Source organism: Panulirus ornatus, chromosome 5 (assembly GCF_036320965.1).
Source record: "Panulirus ornatus isolate Po-2019 chromosome 5, ASM3632096v1, whole genome shotgun sequence".
Taxonomy (NCBI): Eukaryota; Metazoa; Arthropoda; class Malacostraca; order Decapoda; family Palinuridae; genus Panulirus; species Panulirus ornatus.
This window is the reverse complement of record NC_092228.1, coordinates 46,678,687-46,699,786: the sequence shown is the minus strand read 5'-3', so window position 1 is coordinate 46,699,786 and position 21,100 is coordinate 46,678,687. Positions and strand designations below refer to the sequence as shown.

General features: G+C 40.8%; 1 protein-coding gene across 3 annotated transcripts in view; it reads left to right on the top strand.

The window, feature by feature from the left end:
* The window catches only part of Actn (alpha actinin), a 196,195-nt gene extending 180,700 nt beyond the window's left edge, over positions 1-15,495 (top strand). For all 3 annotated transcript variants that reach the window (XM_071662192.1, XM_071662193.1, XM_071662194.1), the window contains 3 exons: positions 6,088-6,261; positions 8,805-9,039; positions 13,719-15,495. In XM_071662192.1, the coding sequence (XP_071518293.1) occupies positions 6,088-6,261; positions 8,805-9,039; positions 13,719-13,877 (568 nt within the window). In that variant the 3' untranslated portion in view covers positions 13,878-15,495. The remainder of the gene's footprint in view (positions 1-6,087; positions 6,262-8,804; positions 9,040-13,718) is intronic.
* The last annotated feature ends 5,605 nt before the right edge of the window (positions 15,496-21,100 follow it).

Sequence of the window (21,100 nt, the reverse complement as noted above, 5' to 3'; positions counted from 1 at the left end):
ATATTTGTCTTGATAAGTCAAGAGAAAGGTGCAAGAGGTGAAAAAAAGGGCAAATGAGAGTTGGGGTGAGAGAGTATCATTAAATTTTAGGGAGAATAAAAAGATGTTCTGGAAGGAGGTAAATAAAGTGCGTAAGACAAGGGAGCGAATGGGAACTTCAGTGAAGGGCGCAAATGGGGAGGTGATAACAAGTAGTGGTGATGTGAGAAGGAGATGGAGTGAGTATTTCGAAGGTTTGTTGAATGTGTTTGATGATAGAGTGGCAGATATAGGGTGTTTTGGTCGAGGTGCTGTGCAAAGTGAGAGGGTTAGGGAAAATGATTTGGTAAACAGAGAAGAGGTAGTGAAAGCTTTGCGGAAGATGAAAGCCGGCAAGGCAGCAGGTTTGGATGGTATTGCAGTGGAATTTATTAAAAAAGGGGGTGACTGTATTGTTGACTGGTTGGTAAGGTTATTTAATGTATGTATGACTCATGGTGAGGTGCCTGAGGATTGGCGGAATGCGTGCATAGTGCCATTGTACAAAGGCAAAGGGGATAAGAGTGAGTGCTCAAATTACAGAGGTATAAGTTTGTTGAGTATTCCTGGTAAATTATATGGGAGGGTATTGATTGAGAGGGTGAAGGCATGTACAGAGCATCAGATTGGGGAAGAGCAGTGTGGTTTCAGAAGTGGTAGAGGATGTGTGGATCAGGTGTTTGCTTTGAAGAATGTATGTGAGAAATACTTAGAAAAGCAAATGGATTTGTATGTAGCATTTATGGATCTGGAGAAGGCATATGATAGAGTTGATAGAGATGCTCTGTGGAAGGTATTAAGAATATATGGTGTGGGAGGAAAGTTGTTAGAAGCAGTGAAAAGTTTTTATCGAGGATGTAAGGCATGTGTACGTGTAGGAAGAGAGGAAAGTGATTGGTTCTCAGTGAATGTAGGTTTGCGGCAGGGGTGTGTGATGTCTCCATGGTTGTTTAATTTGTTTATGGATGAGGTTGTTAGGGAGGTAAATGCAAGAGTTTTGGAAAGAGGGGCAAGTATGAAGTCTGTTGGGGATGAGAGAGCTTGGGAAGTGAGTCAGTTGTTGTTCGCTGATGACACAGCGCTGGTGGCTGATTCATGTGTGAAACTGCAGAAGCTGGTGACTGAGTTTGGTAAAGTGTGTGGAAGAAGAAAGTTAAGAGTAAATGTGAATAAGAGCAAGGTTATTAGGTACAGTAGGGTTGAGGGTCAAGTCAATTGGGAGGTGAGTTTGAATGGAGAAAAACTGGAGGAAGTGAAGTGTTTTAGATATCTGGGAGTGGATCTGGCAGCGGATGGAACCATGGAAGCGGAAGTGGATCATAGGGTGGGGGAGGGGGCGAAAATTCTGGGGGCCTTGAAGAATGTGTGGAAGTCGAGAACATTATCTCGGAAAGCAAAAATGGGTATGTTTGAAGGAATAGTGGTTCCAACAATGTTGTATGGTTGCGAGGCGTGGACTATGGATAGAGTGGTGCGCAGGAGGATGGATGTGCTGGAAATGAGATGTTTGAGGACAATGTGTGGTGTGAGGTAGTTTGATCGAGTAAGTAACGTAACGGTAAGAGAGATGTGTGGAAATAAAAAGAGCGTGGTTGAGAGAGCAGAAGAGGGTGTTTTGAAGTGGTTTGGGCACATGGAGAGGATGAGTGAGGAAAGATTGACCAAGAGGATATATGTGTCGGAGGTGGAGGGAACAAGGAGAAGAGGGAGACCAAATTGGAGGTGGAAAGATGGAGTGAAAAAGATTTTGTGTGATCGGGGCCTGAACATGCAGGAGGGTGAAAGGAGGGCAAGGAACAGAGTGAATTGGAGCGATGTGGTATACCGGGGCTGACGTGCTGTCAGTGGATTGAATCAAGGCATGTGAAGCGTCTGGGGTAAACCATGGAAAGCTGTGTAGGTATGTATATTTGCGTGTGTGGACGTATGTATATACATATGTATGGGGGGGTTGGGCCATTTCTTTCGTCTGTTTCCTTGCGCTACCTCGCAAACGCGGGAGACAGCGACAAAGTATAAAAAAAAAAAAAAGTAACCATAGCACAAACTCAGCAGATCACTGTTATGTATATTTAGTTGCATTACATTCTCCATTCCATATAATTTCCTCTTGTATCTCAGTGCATTGGCTGCTCCATATTTTCATAGGTATGAGTGACACTGTTGTGTGAAAGGAAAAGTCTTTGATAAAACTAACAAACTACTTTACAAAATATTATTATTTTGATTTTTGGAGGACTTGTTTGATTATGACTGCTATACCATCAGACATACCTATCTTTACCCCTACAGTCAGTGACCTTAGAAAAAACAGTGATAAATATTAATATGAATTTCTTTTTTGTATACAAGTTTTCTGTAACTCTGTTCCCATTTACATGGGGTAAATTAAGTACATACACCCATCTACTAGTAATTATTTTATAGACCTGGGAACACTAGCAGTAACTCTCCAGGCTGCATAGGGCTGGAATGCCTAATGCCCTGAAGTAGACTTGTATTACTACCCAGCAAGCATACATGAAAATTTTATATAATCTCCATGGTTGTTTAATTTGTTTATGGATGGGGTTGTTAGGGAGGTAAATGCAAGAGTCTTGGAAAGAGGGGCAAGTATGAAGTCTGTTGGGGATGAGAGAGCTTGGGAAGTGAGTCAGTTGTTGTTCGCTGATGATACAGCGCTGGTGGCGGATTCATGTGAGAAACTGCAGAAGCTGGTGACGGAGTTTGGTAAAGTGTGTGGAAGAAGAAAGTTAAGAGTAAATGTGAATAAGAGCAAGGTTATTAGGTACAGTAGGGTTGAGGGTCAAGTCAATTGGGAGGTGAGTTTGAATGGAGAAAAACTGGAGGAAGTGAAGTGTTTTAGATATCTGGGAGTGGATCTGTCAGCGGATGGAACCATGGAAGTGGAAGTGGATCATAGGGTGGGGGAGGGGGCGAAAATTTTGGGAGCCTTGAAAAATGTGTGGAAGTCGAGAACATTATCCCGGAAAGCAAAAATGGGTATGTTTGAAGGAATAGTAGTTCCAACAATGTTGTGTGGTTGCGAGGCGTGGGCTATGGATAGAGTTGTGCGCAGGAGGATGGATGTGCTGGAAATGAGATGTTTGAGGACAATGTGTGGTGTGAGGTGGTTTGATCGAGTAAGTAACGTAAGGGTAAGAGAGATGTGTGGAAATAAAAAGAGCGTGGTTGAGAGAGCAGAAGAGGGTGTTTTGAAATGGTTTGGGCACATGGAGAGAATGAGTGAGGAAAGATTGACCAAGAGGATATATGTGTCGGAGGTGGAGGGAACGAGGAGAAGAGGGAGACCAAATTGGAGGTGGAAAGATGGAGTGAAAAGGATTTTGTGTGATCGGGGCCTGAACATGCAGGAGGGTGAAAGGAGGGCAAGGAATAGAGTGAATTGGAGCGATGTGGTATACCGGGGTTGACGTGCTGTCAGTGGATTGAATCAAGGCATGTGAAGCGTCCGGGGTAAACCATGGAAAGCTGTGTAGGTATGTATATTTGCGTGTGTGGACGTGTGTATGTACATGTGTATGGGGGGGGTTGGGCCATTTCTTTCGTCTGTTTCCTTGCGCTACCTCGCAAACGCAGGAGACAGCGACAAAGTATAAAAAAAAAAAAAAAAAAAAAGCAGCAAAAGGTATCAATTGCTGTGTGTTACATCTATTTAGAATGGCAGAAGAGCTGATAGAGGCAGTGTAGGGCTTCTATAGAGAGCTTAGGATATGTGGAAAGTCAAGCAGTGGATTGAGTCATTCATTTTGGGATCAAGATGGGTTCAGTTTAAATGAATGGAGTCATAACAGAAGTCATAACTTGTATTATAAGTCATGACTAGTTTATTTTAGAAAATAAAGTGTAGTGGGTTGGGATGTATATAGATAAAGAGTGAGCTGATGAGTAAACAGGACTTAATGAAATGTTCCCCAAATAAGTGCTCATTATTTTCTAAAGTTTTATTGTAATGTTAAATGGATGTGAAGCATCTGGGGTAAACCATGGAAAGTTCTGTGGGGCCTGGATGTGGAAAGGGAGCTGTGGTTTCAGTGCATTATTACGTGACAGCTAGAGACTGAGTGTGAACGAATGGGGCCTTTGTTGTCTTTTCCTGGCGCAACCTCGCACACATGAGGGGGGAGGGGGTTGTTATTCCATGTGTGGCGAGGTGGCAATGGGAATAAATAAAGGCAGACAGTATAAATTATGTACATGTGTATATATGTATATGTCTGTGTGTGTATATATATGTGTACATTGAGATGTATAGGTATGTATATTTGCGTGTGTGGACGTATATGTATATACATGTGTACGTGGGTGGGTTGGGCCATTCTTTCGTCTGTTTCCTTGCGCTACCTTGCTAACGCAGGAGACAGCGACAAAGCAAAATATAACATAATATATAATATGGGAGGAAAGTTGTTAGAAGCAGTGAAAAGTTTTTATCGAGGATGTAAGGCATGTGTACGTGTAGGAAGAGAGGAAAGTGATTGGTTCTCAGTGAATGTAGGTTTGCGGCAGGGGTGTGTGATGTCTCCATGGTTGTTTAATTTGTTTATGGATGGGGTTGTTAGGGAGGTAAATGCAAGAGTTTTGGAAAGAGGGGCAAGTATGAAGTCTGTTGGGAATGAGAGAGCTTGGGAAGTGAGTCAGTTGTTGTTCGCTGATGATACAGCGCTGGTGGCTGATTCATGTGAGAAACTGCAGAAGCTGGTGACTGAGTTTGGTAAAGTGTGTGGAAGAAGAAAGTTAAGAGTAAATGTGAATAAGAGCAAGGTTATTAGGTACAGTAGGGTTGAGGGTCAAGTCAATTGGGAGGTGAGTTTGAATGGAGAAAAACTGGAGGAAGTGAAGTGTTTTAGATATCTGGGAGTGGATCTGGCAGCGGATGGAACCATGGAAGCGGAAGTGGATCATAGGGTGGGGGAGGGGGCGAAAATTCTGGGGGCCTTGAAGAATGTGTGGAAGTCGAGAACATTATCTCGGAAAGCAAAAATAGGTATATTTGAAGGAATAGTGGTTCCAACAATGTTGTATGGTTGCGAGGCGTGGGCTATGGATAGAGTTGTGCGCAGGAGGATGGATGTGCTGGAAATGAGATGTTTGAGGACAATGTGTGGTGTGAGGTGGTTTGATCGAGTGAGTAACGTAAGGGTAAGAGAGATGTGTGGAAATAAAAAGAGCGTGGTTGAGAGAGCAGAAAAGGGTGTTTTGAAGTGGTTTGGGCACATGGAGAGGATGAGTGAGGAAAGATTGACCAAGAGGATATATGTGTCGGAGGTGGAGGGAGCAAGGAGAAGAGGGAGACCAAATTGGAGGTGGAAAGATTGAGTGAAAAAGATTTTGTGTGATCGGGGCCTGAACATGCAGGAGGGTGAAAGGAGGGCAAGGAATAGAGTGAATTGGAGCGATGTGGTATACCGGGGTTGACGTGCTGTCAGTGGATTGAATCAAGGCATGTGAAGCGTCTGGGGTAAACCATGGAAAGCTGTGTAGGTATGTATATTTGCGTGTGTGGCGGTGTATGTATATACATGTGTATGGGGGGGGTTGGGCCATTTCTTTCGTCTGTTTCCTTGCGCTACCTCGCAAACGCGGGAGACAGCGACAAAGTATAAAAAAAAAAAAAAAAATGGATTTACTCCTGTCGAAGCCAAATTACATACAAAATTCTTTAGCATGATTTTTAAGTACTGCTGTTAGTTGTTAGACTCTTGAATGTGTGAAACTACCAGGCGCTGAAGGTGTTTTGTAAGGACAAGCACCCAGCTCCAAACATGAATAACTGCATCCCCAAAATTCAAATAAGTTTCAGCATGGTATACCTTACACTGCTGTGTTTACTCTATGTTTAGAGGTACACTGTACTGTACTTTTCAAGTAGTCATAGGAGATGTTTTGAATGGGCTTGTATCACTGTCAAAGAAAGCAGTGAAGAGGATCTACTAAAATATGTATTTGCAAATAAAAAGTTCAGGTTTCTTTTATCTAAAATCATATTGTATGTATTCTTGCCCATTAAAATGTATTGTAATGTAAAAAAATTTCTTTTGTCCACAGATACACACAATACACAATGGAGACCCTGCGTGTTGGATGGGAGCAGTTGCTGACATCCATCAACCGCACCATTAATGAAGTAGAGAACCAGATCCTTACCAGGGATTCTAAAGGCATTAGCCAGGAACAACTCAATGAGTTCCGTTCATCATTCAACCACTTCGATAAGAACAGGTAACAGTACCAAGTAAAATGATAAATATGCATTTATATCGTGGTGTAAAATTTAAAATAGAAGTACTTTTTATACCATAGTCTTAGTTGAACACTGTGACACTTTAACAACTTAATTGTCTAGATACTCCAACCAGTCATTTTCTGCACAAACAGACACACATACACACACACACACACACACAAACACACACACACACACATGAAAGGTTTAAGAGAGTGGAGAGTACTCATGACAGTAAAAAATGTAGATTATTAAATCAGTAGTTGAGTAGATAGGGCTACATCACAACCGAGACAGTGCAGAGTGAGGCTGATAAACTGAGTTGGTAATAATTTTTGAGCTACAGTTACACCTTACTGCAGTTAAATAAAAATGAGTAGCAAAATATGAAGAGAACAGCAGAAAGCTGCTTCAGGCTATAAACTTGCTGAATGCATGTCTCGAGATAAAAAGAGCATTGATAGATGCAGTATATTTATACATAAGGGGAATGTCAGTGAGTATTATGCTTGCTGTGATGTGTTGCTTTAGGTCCTAAAGCAAGCTAAGGAATTCAGTAGGATGTTCATCGGAGGTAGTAAACCAAAAGAAGAGCTGAAGAGAATTTGACAACAGAGTTAGATCATTAAAAAACAGGAAGCCAGAGGGTAGTAAAACCCCACCAGTAGCTTAGAGAAATCAGGATTGTAATTGGTAATTCAGGTGCTGAGTTGGAAAACAAAACAGGCATTAGAGGAGTTGTGGAGACATGATATAGTAAAGAGGTAAAATCTGGCAGAATTTCTTTGATGGGGTGCAAAACAGCAAGGAAGAATATGAAAAACAAAGGGAAGGGGAATTGGCCTTCTTAACCTTTTCACTAGTCCACAAGTCATATGTTACTCCAGTTCCATGCATCATGTGATATTTTAATGGCTCCTGACACCATTTAAAATCCCAGCCTCAACCAGTTATCTATAAATGTCATTTATATCAGGCAAAAATACCATGCATCTCAATCACTTGGAAATTGTTAGAGTACACACATGACATCTTGACATAATACTAGATTTGCACACCCACTATTACAGTCATTTTTTATTTAAAAGAAATAAGATCCATTGTATTAGTGTGTATGATTTTTATGATTCCATTTTTTTAAGTTGTCCATTTGAATAAAGTTGTGTTTGTGCAACTGATATGTAGATATGTAATACATTCATTTCTTACTTTTTCATTATTTCCTTCATTATGAGGTTGTGCCAGGAACTTTTCCCTACATGGTATACGAAACAAATTTATACCTCTTAATTCAAATAACCTCCTCTTTTACCATGACTTTCTGCTGTTTTAGAAATGAAGACAAAAATACAAATAAAGATTCTTTAAAAAAGTACTTGGAAATTATTGAGAGAGGAATATAAGATCTAAACAATAGTTTTCTCTCAGAAAGCAGGGTCAGGCTTTACTGTAGGAAACATAAATTACAAAGTATTGTATTCCACATTGTTGACCAGACCTTTCAAGTAAAGTCATATCTCGAATATACAGTCTGATCTCCAGAAAATCATGACGAAAACAGTCTTGAAAGATTCCATATAAGAGCAGTTAGATTAATATGAGGACTAAAAATTAGCAAAGTGAGGAAAGATTAAAGGAAATAAAACCATCGCCAACAGAAACAAAGGCTTTGTTGAGTTAGAGTTTGTGGAACACTTAGTAGATTTTATAACAGTAGCATTGATAACGTATTCCCTGCGTGTTGTAGAAGGCGACTAAAAGGGGAGGGAGCGGGTGGCTGGAAATCCTCCCCTCTCGTTTTTTTTTTTTTTTTTTCCCAAAGGAAGGAACAGAGAGGGGGGCCAGGTGAGGATATTCCCTCTAAGGCCCAGTCCTCTGTTGATAATGCTACCTCGCTAATGCGGGAAATGGCGAATAGTACGAAAGAAAGAAAGAAGCATTGATAAAGTGTTTCAAATAAACAAGGCTTTTTTAACTGGAAAAAGTGGGCTAAAGTACGAGAAGAAAAAGGTTCCAGTTTGATATTTAGAAATGAATCTTCACAAATAGGTTCTTTGAACAAAGAAAGAAAAAAATTCCTGTCACAGTCATAGATGACAGAATAAGACTGAATTAGCAATGGACTAGGCGGTTGTTACCAGTTAGTATGGTCTTCATAATAACAATATGAGTTAATAGATATAAATTTCTTTAGCTGGGAACTTCATTTTGGGATGTAGGTCTTCTGTTGCCTTTTCTTCTCACCTGATACCTGCACCCTCTTGTATCCTCACTCCTTATCATGGCCACTTGTAAAGTCTTCAAGAATAGTATCAGTAGTTTTTAGTGTCTGCCATGCAATATTCAGCTTTCCAAGAATATCCATGCTTTCTGTCCTTTATTCATTGTACCCTTTCTTCTTAACAGAGAAATTCTATACAGTTTGCTACAGTGCAGGAACTGCCATGCACAAACTTTTATTATATTTATTCTAAAAAGAACTGCAGTACTATATTTTTTATAAGTTGTACAAGGTTTTATAGCTGATATTTTTTCATAGGGGTGGCCGTTTGGCTCCAGATGAGTTCAAGTCTTGTTTGATCTCTCTTGGCTACTCCATTGGCAAAGACCGTCAGGGTGAGATTGACTTCACTCGCATTATCAGCATCGTTGACCCCAACAACACTGGCTTTATTCAGTTTGATGCATTCTTAGACTTCATGACACGAGAAAATGTTGATTCTGACACTGCAGAACAGGTCATCGACTCCTTCAGGATCCTCGCAGGAGACAAGGTTAGAGTTACTATGGATGGTGATGTGTGCTCTATCGGGAAATATGTGTGTAAAATTTTGTATTTCTTCATCCTCATTCTCTCATAAGATTATCATACTTTTATTGAAAATCACGAGCTCATTTGGTTGAAAATGTTTGAAAGAAGGAGTTAAAACTACCTGTGGCATTCTTGTTGGTTGTATGCTACTAAATCAATCATTAAGTCTTGTATGATGGTTTGATAAAATGTCGAACAGCTAAAATTATTTGGAAAAAAGATGCTACATCTGTTGAGAAAGAATATGGTAGTTTATGATTTTTGAAGATTTACCAATACATAATGCACATTTATAAAACTTATACTAAAATATGTGAAATAGTGTAAACTTTACCACTTACAATTTATTGTTCAAATTGAGTGCCAATGCGAATGCAAAAAAGCATGTGTGAGAATGAGGCCAGTAACTGTGGACAAATAACTAATGTTTATTATAGGATTTACCTATAATTGAATCAGCCACCTGAAATATATAGGGCATTGATGAAGATCACAAAGAACTTGTCTTTGCATGCTAGTTTGTTAAGAGAAAAGGTTGCAAAGTTTTTTAATAGTTACATATAATATTTATAGCATTTATGGATCTGGAAGAGTATATGGGGTGGGAGGTAAGTTGCTAGAAGCAGTGAAAAGTTTTTACCAAGGATGTAAGGCATGTGTACAAGTAGAAAGAGAGGAAAGTGGTTCTCAGTGAATGTCAGTTTGTGGCAGGGGTGTGTAATGTCTCCATAGTTGTTTAATTTGTTTATGGATGGGGTGGTTAGGGAGGTGAATGCAAGAGTTTTGGAGAGAGAGAGAGGCAAGTATGCAGTCTGTTTTGGATGAGAAGGCTTGGGAAGGGAGTCAGTTGTTGTTTGCTGATGATACAGTGCTGGTGGCTGATTCGGGTGAGAAACTGCAGTTGGTGACTGAGTTTGGTAAAGTGTGTGAAAGAAGAAAGTTGAGAGTAAGTGTGAATAAGAGCAAGGTTATTAGGTACAATGGAGTTAAGGGACAAGTTAATTGGAAGGTAAGTTTGAATGGAAAAAAACTGGTGGAAGTGAAGTGTTTTCAATATCTGAGAGTGGACTTAGCAGTGGATGGAACCATGGAAGTGGAAGTGATTCACAGGGTGGGGGAGGGGGCAAAGGTTCTGGGAGCATTGAAGAGTGTGTGGAAAGCGAGAAAGTTATCTTGTAGAGCAAAAATGAGTATGTTTGAAGGAATAATAGTTCCAACAATGTTATATGGTTGCGAGGCAAGGGCTATAGATAGGGATGTGCAGAGGAGGGTGGATACATTGGAAATGAAACGTTTGAGGACAATATGCGGTGTGAGGTGGTTTGATCGAGTAAGTAATGAAAGGGTAAGAGAGATGTGTGGTAATAAAAAGAGTGTGGTTGAGAGAGCAGAAGAGGGTGTGTTGAAATGGTTTGGACACATGGGAGAGAATGAGTGAGGAAAGATTGACAAAGAGGATATATGTGTTGGAGGTGGAGGGAAGAAGGAGAAGCAGGAGACCAAATTGGAGGTGGAAGGATGGAGTGAAAAAGATTTTGAGCGATAGGGGCCTGAACATACAGGAGGGTGAAAGGCTTGCAAGAAATAGAGTGAATTGGAACAGTGTGGTATACCGGAGTCAACATGCTGTCACTGGACTGAACCAGGACATGTGAAGCATCTAGGGTAAACCATGGAAAGTGTTATGGGGCCTGGATGTGGGAAGAGAGCTGTGGTTATGGTGCATTACACATGACAGCTTGAGACTGAGTGTGAACAAATGTGGCCTTTTTTGTTCTTTCCTGGCGCTACCTTGCTGGAGGGGGGGATGCTATTTCATGTGTGGTAGGGTGGCAGTGGGAATGGATGAAGGCAGCAAGTATGAATGTGTACATGTGTATATATGTATATGTCTGTGTATGTATATGTATGTATATGTTGAATTGTATATGTGTGTGAGTGGGCTTTTATGTATATACATGTGTATGTAGGTGGGTTGGGCCATTCCTCGTCTGTTTCCTTGCGCTACCTCGCTAACACGGGAGACAGGGATTGAGTATAATAAATAAATAAATAACATTTTAGGTACAGTAGGGTTGAGGGTCAAGTCAATTGGGAGGTAAGTTTGAATGGAGAAAAACTGGAGGAAGTAAAGTGTTTTAGATATCTGGGAGTGGATCTGGCAGCGGATGGAACCATGGAAGCGGAAGTGGATCATAGGGTGGGGGAGGGGGCGAAAATCCTGGGATCCTTGAAGAATGTGTGGAAGTCGAGAACATTATCTCGGAAAGCAAAAATGGGTATGTTTGAAGGAATAGTGGTTCCAACAATGTTGTATGGTTGCAAGGCGTGGGCTATGGATAGAGTTGTGCGCAGGAGGGTGGATGTGCTGGAAATGAGATGTTTGAGGACAATGTGTGGTGTGAGGTGGTTTGATCGAGTAAGTAACGTAAGGGTAAGAGAGATGTGTGGAAATAAAAAGAGCGTCGTTGAGAGAGCAGAAGAGGGTGTTTTGAAATGGTTTGGGCACATGGAGAGAATGAGTGAGGAAAGATTGACCAAGAGGATATATGTGTCGGAGGTGGAGGGAATGAGGAGAAGTGGGAGACCAAATTGGAGGTGGAAAGATGGGTTGAAAAAGATTTTGTGTGATCGGGGCCTGAACATGCAGGAGGGTGAAAGGAGGGCAAGGAATAGAGTGAATTGGATCGATGTGGTATACTGGGGTTGACGTGCTGTCAGTGGATTGAATCAGGGCATGTGAAGCGTCTGGAGTAAACCATGGAAAGCTGTGTAGGTATGTATATTTGCGTGTGTGGCGGTGTATGTATATACATGTGTATGGGGGTGGGTTGGGCCATTTCTTTCGTCTGTTTCCTTGCGCTACCTCGCAAACGCGGGAGATAGCGACAAAGCAAAAAAAAAAAAAAATTTATAGTAGTTGTTGTTTAGAGAAGAGGGAAGAAGAAAGAGGTACTCTTTTGGGAGGAGTTGAGTCACCACTTGGGTAAATTTGATGCAAGGGATTGAGTCCTTGTGGTCAGCAATCTGAATGGAAGAGTGGTTGGTGTGGCAATTAGGAAGCATGGGGTACCTGGCATAAGTGAAAATAGGATCAGCTTTTTGGGCTATGTGCTGAGAAGGGATTGAGGATTGGGAATACATTCCATTGATAAAAACTGTCAGGGCATGATCGACTTCACTCACATCATCAGCATTGTTAAATCTAACAACAATGGCTTAATTTATTTTGATGCATTTTTGGACTTCATGACATTAGAAAATGTCAATCCTGACACAGCAGATAGGATGCAGATGTGGGTTGTTTAGGTTGGGAAGACATGCGAGGTGAGAAAGTCTTGGAAAGGAGTTTGGTGAAAAGAGAAGAGGTGAAAACATTGCATAAGATAAATTGTGGCAAGATGGCTGGAGTGGATGGTATTGCAGTTGAATTTCTTAAGAAAGGGGTGGTTGTGTTGTTGATAAGTTTGCCAGGATTTCCATTGCATGACTGGATTGTAAAGAGATGCCTGATGATTTGCAGAAAGCCTGTATAAGTGTCACTGTTTAAAGGCAAGGGGGGTAAAGGGGAATTATCGAATTACAGAAGTATAAGATTGTTGAGTGTGACTGATGTTATTTGGGATTGAGAAGGTGGTAGCATGCACAGATCACAGAAGAGAAATGTGGTTTCAGAAGTTTTTGAGGATTTGTGGATCAGGTGTTTGCTTTGAAGAATGTGCGAGAAATACTTTGAGAAATAGAAGCAATTGCATGTGGTTTATATGGATCTGGAGAAAGCATATGATAGGTTGACAGAGATATCTTGTGGAAGGTGTTGTGAATATATGAATACCTGATATGGGAAGAAGGCTGTTAGAAACAGTAAGAAGTTTTGTGTGCAAGTGGGTAGAGAGGAGGGTGAGGGTTTCTTTACCTTTTGTGACTGCTGTGATTTGGTGTCCACAGTCTATGCATTGTGAGATTGAAGTTGCTGCAAACATGTGGGTTACATGGTGGCAGTTGCTAGTTGGCTAAGGATGGGCCTGAATAACAAATGAGCATCAGTGATCACCCTAAGGTTATTTGTGAAGGCTGAGCAAAGGCTGGTGTTTACTTATGAGAAAAAGTTCGAAAGGATTTAAAATTTCAAGTATTATATATTCTAGTAAAGGTTGAGGAAATAATGATGAAATATGGGATGGTATTGAAAGGTAAACAAAATTTATAGATATCATTGAGCCTACTTGGGAATTGAGGAATATATATAGTTTTGCATCTCCAGAGAGACTGAAAGAGAGTTGCAGCTGTGACGGTGATTTTCTTGAGATTGGGACTAGGAGTAAGAGTTGTGAAAAATTAGGTGAATGTGTTTAAACAAGGTATGAGAATAATGGAGTCCTGAGATCTTCTAGGCTTACAGAAAGAATGATTGTGGGAAGGATGATTTTGGCCAGATATGAGAGAAATGAGAGACTGAGAACAGTTAAAGGAATATGTGATCCAGGGGTTTGCAATTCAGGAGAAATTGTACAAGCATAGGGTTGCATGGAAGGCATCTTGTATGCACTACACTAATTAATAGTTGAAGGTATTTCATTAGATATAGGTAGATAGAAAGGTGTTCTACTAGTTTGATAGTTATTTTTTTTCTTTTTTCAGCCATACATCCTTCCTGAAGAGCTGCAGCGTGAACTTCCCCCAGACCAGGCTGAGTACTGTATCCAACGCATGCAGCCTTTCACTGGTGCTGGTGCTCCCCCAGAAGCACTTGACTACATGTCCTTCTCAACTTCCCTCTATGGTGAATCCGACTTGTAAATCTAGCATACTTTTTATCTCGGGGGTAAGCCTCGCATACTTTCGACCTCTGGAGAGTAAACCACCTGTCATCGGGCGTTCAGTTGAGCTTGTCAGTGGTGGAGGGTGAAGTCACAATAAAGGAGAGTGTTTCATGTGGACCATCATTTTTATTATTAGCTTGACTGAATTAAAAGTGGACCCAAGATGAAAAATAAATAAAAAAGTGTTTAGTGATGAAACTTAAGAACTATATACAAGATGCTATATATCCTGGTGATATGTAGGACAAATTGGAGAAATTAGGCTCATAGACCATTATTGAACCCTAGTCCAGCCAGTATTGATACTGTTAAGGACTTTACTCTGCACAAACACCAAGTCTGGGGCATGTGACCGGCACTTGTATGACCTCAGCATTTCCTATGGAAGTGTTGTAAATACTTTGAATGCTGGTCACAGCTGCTAGACAGCATGGTTTACATGGCGGATAAGACAATACTGTCTGCAGGTGCTATAGAGGAGAGGCGGGACAAAGGCCAGAAAACGAAGCAAGTTTGACTCAGTGCAGGCTTGTTAACTTGTTAACAATATCGACTAAGTCTTAGACTTCTTTTTAAGGCTCAAATTAGTTTTCCAACACACTAAAAAACTGGTACTTTGCCTGTAACTTATCATTTATGGATTATCATGAGACCCTAAGGTATCAAATTTTTCCCAAACACTGCCGCCAATAGTGCCTCCTCCTCAGTTTGTTGTTCTTCCAGTGATCTGTCTCCCTTGTGGCCCTTATTCCAAAACATTAAGGTAGGTCTGCTTTAGATGACAATACGAATAATGGGTATTAGCCATTCAAAATGTGATGGCCAGTCAACAGTGAAACAAAATATCACTGTAGACTGAAAGCTGATCTGACCTGATGTTTAAGAATTTGGGCCTCTGCCTCTTGTTGTAGTGTAATCATGGAATCTAGTCCTAACTGCTGTAGCTAAGCCAACTTTCTCTCAGCCAGAAAGCTGCTTCTTCATAAGCAGAGTTTTTGTTGTAAATATATAACCAATATTTTATTACAAAAATCCTGCTTTTTCTATGCAAATGTAAATTAAAAACTACTGATCTTCCCTCAATGGTTTGTGATGTGTATATTGCCTCTGGTGTGCTGCAACACTCAGTTCTGTAAAAATCATCCTATATCATCAATTCATATTAAAAATTTAAACAAGTGGGTGAAGGTAATTACCTGCTTAGCATTCAACATTGATTGAAATCCAGTGCTTGTCTTAGTGTGAGGATTCACACTTTAGATCAGTGCTTTCCTCAGTGGTATGACTATTGCAAAAACATGTATGTGCTTTGTTTATACGAAAGCTTCAATCGTGTTTGTTATAATTAGATAGCGTTTTTCAAAGTTTTGATCTTATCTGTAATTATCCTAGGGCTATATTATTTATTGTTACAGGCAATAATAATCACAGAGATAACTAGGAATCGCAGTGACATGATGTTTACACATACTTTAAATACATTATTTTATAAATATACATCAGCTCACATGGTTTCTTAGTTGTTTCAGTGTTGACCAACTACAGCCTATTCAATACACTTCTGTGTAAGATCTACAAAATAAAAGGCTAATGAATATTTCTTTATATATACCTCATGATCTGGAAAGCTTCAAGATTTTAAGTTTTTAACAGAAATTCATTGTAAAAGGAAATGAAAAACTAATCCCAGTTCCTTGTCTGCTCTCATTCTATGTTCCAATGTTTTCCCAGTTGTTCACGAAGCTCTTTCATTATGGTTAAGTCAAATGAATACATAAAAGAGTAGCAAGTCAGCCACATGCAGTCAGTTATCCTTGGAAGGAAAAAGAGGAGAAAAGTACAGTATGTAGGGGGATAATATCCCTGGGGATAGGGGAGAAAGAATACTTCCCACGTATTCCCTGCGTGTTGTATGAGGCAACTAACAGGGGAGCTGGAAATCCTCCCCTCCTGTTTTTAATTTTCCAAATGAGGGAACAGAGAAGGGGGCCAAGTGAGGATACTGCCTCTAATGCTCAGTCCTCTGTTCTAAACACTACCTCACTAATGCGGGAAAAGGAAAATATGTATGAAAAAATGAAGGGGATAAGTGAGTAAGAATACTACCCATGAGTCTCAAGTATATCATAGGAGACAAGTAGTAGGCAGAAGCAGGAGGACGAAAATCTTTCCCTCTTGTATTGCTGCTTTTATATACAAGAACAGAATAATGAACCAAGCAGGGCTTTATCCTTAAAGGCTTAGGATGGGGTGTCAGAGTTTAAGATTGATGGAGGTTAGAATGATATCAAGCAATAGAAGTTGAGTGAGTGTTGCTGCTTATAGTCCTGGTACTGAGAGGAATGAAGAAGAATGAAGGACAGATATAGGGAATGTGATCAGGTATTTACTGTAGAGTTAGTGTGAGAGGTACATAGAGAAAAAAAGTAGATTGTACTTGGCATTTATAGATCTGGGGGCAGCATATAATTGGGCTGACGGAGTGGCCTTGTGGAAGATAATTCAAATTATTTATTTATTTATTTTGCTTTGTCGCTGTCTCCCGCGTTAGTGAGGTAGCGCAAGGAAACAGACAAAAGAAATGGCCCAACCCACCCACATACACATGTATATACATACACGTCCACACACGCAAATATACATACCTATACATCTCAATGTACACATATATATACACACACAGACATATACATGTATACCCATGTACATAATTCATACTGTCTGCCTTTATTTATTCCCATCGCCACCTCACCACACATGGAATAACAACCCCTCCCCCTCATGTGTGCGAGGTAACGCTAGGAAAAGACAACAAAGGCCCCATCCGTTCACACTCAGTCTCTAGCTGTCATGTAATAATGCACCGAAACCACAGCTCCCTTTCCACATCCAGGCCCCACAGAACTTTCCATAGTTTACCCCAGATGCTTCAAATGCCCTGGTTCAATCCACTGACAGCACGTCGACCCTGGTATACCACATCGTTCCAATTCACTCTATTCCTTGCACGCCGTTCACCCTCCTGCATGTTCAGGCCCCGATCACTCAAAATCTTTTTCACTCCATCCTTCCACCTCCAATTTGGTCTCCCACTTCTCCTAGTTCCCTCCACCTCCGACACATATATCATCTTGGTCAATCTTTCCTCACTCATTCTCTCCATGTGACCAAACCATTTCAAAACACCCTCTTCTGCTCTCTCAACCATGCTTTTTTTATTTCCACACATCTCTCTTACCCTTACACTACTTACTCGATCAAACCACCTCACACCACATATTGTCCTCAAACATCTCATTTCCAGCACATCCACCCTCCTGCGCACAACTCTATCCATAGCCCACGCCTTGCAACCATACAACATTGTTGGAACCACTATTCCTTCAAACATACCCATTTTTGCTTTCCAAGATAATGTTCTCGACTTCCAAACATTCTTCAAGGCTCCCAGGATTTTCGCCCCCTCCCCCACCCTATGATTCACTTCCACTTCCATGGTTCCATCCGCTGAGAGATCCACTTATACCTCTGTAATTTGAGCACTCACTCTTATCCCCTTTGTCTTTGTACAGTGGCACTATGCAAGCATTCCGCCAATCCTCAGGCACCTCACCATGAATCATACATACATTAAATAACCTTACCAACCAGTCAACAATACAGTCACCCCCTTTTTTAATAAATTCCACTGCAATACCATCCAAATCTGCTGCCTTGCTGGCTTTCATCTTCCGCAAAGCTTTTACTACCTCTCCTCTGTTTACCAAATCATTTTCCCTAACCCTCTCACTTTGCACACCACCTAGACCAAACCACCCTATATCTGCCACTCTATCATCAAACACATTCAACAAACCTTCAAAATACTCACTCCATCTCCTTCTCACATCACCACTACTTCTCACATCACCACTATGTGAGGTAAATAGTAAATGCAGTGAAGAACTTGTGCCATCAGAGTAAGACGTGTGTAAATATGAAGGGAAGAGGGTTAGCGTTTCCCAATGATGTGTCACGGATGCATCATGTAACTGTGATCATTTAATATATTTGTGGTCAGAGTGGGGAGGGAGAAATTCCAAAAGCTGGCAACAAATTTTGGGAGTGTGTGTAAAAAGAGAAAACTGAGAATGAATGTGAACAAAAATAAGGTGAGTTTCAGCTTGGGGTAAGACAAGATAGCTTATAAGTTTGAATGGCAAAGACATGGAGGAAATAAAGCAGATGACATACCTGGGAGTGGACACTGCAATGTGGACAGAACTCTGAGATCTGAAATGAGTCACTGGGTGGAAGAAGTTAGTGAGTGTTAGGGCAAAAATGAGTATGTTTGAAGGTAAGGTGGTTTTAACGATGTTCTGTGAATATGAATTCTAGGCCTTGAATGCATGAGAAGAAAAAGAGATTAAATGGTCTGTTAATGAAATGCCAAAAGACAATTGGTGTGATGCAGGTTGGTTGTGTACAGAATGCAGTGTAAGAAAAGTATGGTAGTAAGCATAGTCTGACCAAGACAGAGGATTGCCTGAGGTTTGGTGGAATGCATGGATAGTGCCACTGTTTAAAGGTAAGAGGAATAAAGGTGAGAGTTCAAACTTCATAGGTATAAGTTTGTTGAGTATACAGATGGAAAGTTTGTTGAGTATACAGATAGATAGATAGATAGTTTGGTTTCAAAAATGGTAGAGGATGTGTGGATCAGAAAGTTTTCTTTTAAAAAAATGTGTGAGAAATACTTAAAAAAAAAAACCAGATTTGTATGTAGCATTTATGGATATGGAGAAAGCATATGATACAGTTTGACAGAGATGGTTTGTGGAAGGTCTTATGAATATGAGGTGTTGTTGGAAAGCTGCTAGGAGCAGTGAGAATTTTTCATAAAGAGTGTAAGGTTTGTGTACAAGTGGGAAGAGAAGAGAGTAAATGGTTCAAAGTGAAGGTTGGTCTGTGGATGGAGAGTGTGATATCACCATGGTTGTTCAATTTGTTAATGGATGGGGTGATGAGGTAGGTAAACGCAAGTCTTAGAGAGAGGGGCGAGAGTACAGTCTGTGGGGGATAGGAGAGCCAGGGAAGTGAATCACTTGTTAGCTAGTGATACGGCACTAGTGGCAGATTTGAGTGTATATCTGCATTTGCTGATGACTGAGTTTGGAAGTGTTTGTGAAAGGAGAATGTTATCTCGAGGGCAAAAATGGGTATGTTTGAAGGAAAAGTTGTCCCAACAATATTGTATAGATATGAGGCATGGGGTATGGATAAAGATGTGTGGAGTAGGCTGGATGTGTAGGAAATGAAATGTTTGAGGATAATATGTGGTGTGAGGTGGTTTGATCAAATAAGCAATGAGAGGAAAAGAAAGAAGTTTGGTAATAAAATGAATGTGGCTGTGAGAGAACAAGGAGTGTTGAAAAGGTTTAGTCATATGGAGAGAATGAGTGAAGAAAGGCTGACAAAGAGGATATATATGTCAGAAATGGAGAGAATGAGGAGTACATGGAAACCAAAGTTGAGGTGGAAGGATGAAGTGAAAAGGATTTTGAGTGATCAGAGCCTGAACACAGAGGTGAAAGGCATGCAAGGAATAGAGCAAATGGAACGATGTGATATACTCTCACTGGACATAACCAGGTCATGTGAAGCATCCATGGGACCTGGTTGTGGATAGGGTACTGTGGTCTCAGTGCATTATAGCCAGAGAAGGATGTGAGTGGATGTAGCCTTTCTTCCATTCCTGGTGCTACCTCGTAGTGATCAAGCATGAGAAAAAACATGTGAAACAGCTGATGTAAACCATGGAAAGTTCTGTGGGGCCTGGATGTGGAAAGGGAGCTGTGGTTTCGGTGCATTATTACATGACAGCTAGAGACTGTGTGAACAAATGTGGCCTTTGTTATATGTACTCCTGAAGCTACCTCACTCAAGCAGAGGGTAGCGATGCTGCTTCCTGTGGGGGTTGTAGTGCCAGGAATGGATGAAGGCAAGCATGAATCTGTACATGTGTATATATATGTCTGTATGTGCATGTATATGTGTATATGTTGATATCTATATGAAGGTTATTAGGTTCAGGAGGGTTGAGGGACAAGTTAATTGGGATGTAAGTTTGAATGGAGAAAAATTGGAGAAAGTGAAGTGTTTCAGATATCTGGGAGTGGACTTAGCAGCGAATGGACCCATGGAAGCTGAAGGGAGTCACAGAGTGGGGGAGGGGGTGAAGGTTCTAGAAGCGTTGAAGAATGTGTGGATGGAAAGAACGTTATCTCGGAGAGCAAAGATGGGTGTCTTTGAAGGAATAGGGGTTCCAACAATGTTATATGGTTGCGAGGCATGGGCTATAGATAAGGTTGTGCGGAGGAGTGTGGATGTGTTGGAAATGAAATGTTTGAGGACAATATGTGGTGTGAGGTGGTTTGATCAAATAAGTAATGAAAAGGTGGTTATAAAAAGAGTGTGGATGAGAGAGCAGAAGAGTGTGTACTGAAATGGTTTGGTCACATGGAGAGAATGAGTGAGGAAAGATTGACAGAGAGGATATATGTGTCAGAGGCAGAGGGAACGAGAAGTGGGAGACCAAATTGGAGATGGAAGGATAGAGCGAAAAAGATTTTGAGCGATCGGGGCCTGAACATACAGGAGGATGAGGGGCGTGCAAGGAATGGAGTGAACTAGAACGATGTGGTATACCAGAGTCGACTTGCTGTCAATGGACTGAACCAGGGCATGTGAAGTGTCTGGGGTAAACCTTGAAAAGTTTTGTGGAGGCCTGGATGTGAAAAGGGGGCTGTGGTTTTGGTGCATTACACATGACAGCTAGAGACTGAGTGAGAACAAATGTGACCTTTCTTGTCTTTTCCTTGTGCTACCTCGCACGCGCAAGGGGGGGGGGTGCCATTTCATATGTGGTGGGATGGCAACAGGACTGGATGAAGGCAGCAAGTATGAATGTGTACATATGCACACATGCACATATGTATGTATACGTTGAAATGTATAGGTATGTGTATGTGCATGTGTGGACATTTATGTATATACATGTGTATGTGGGTGGGTTGGGCGATTCTTTCATCTGTTTCCTTGCACTACCTCGCTAACGCAAAAGACAGCAACTAATTATAATAGATAAAAACATATATATATATATATATATATATATATATATATATATATATATATATATATATATATATACAAGGGAGC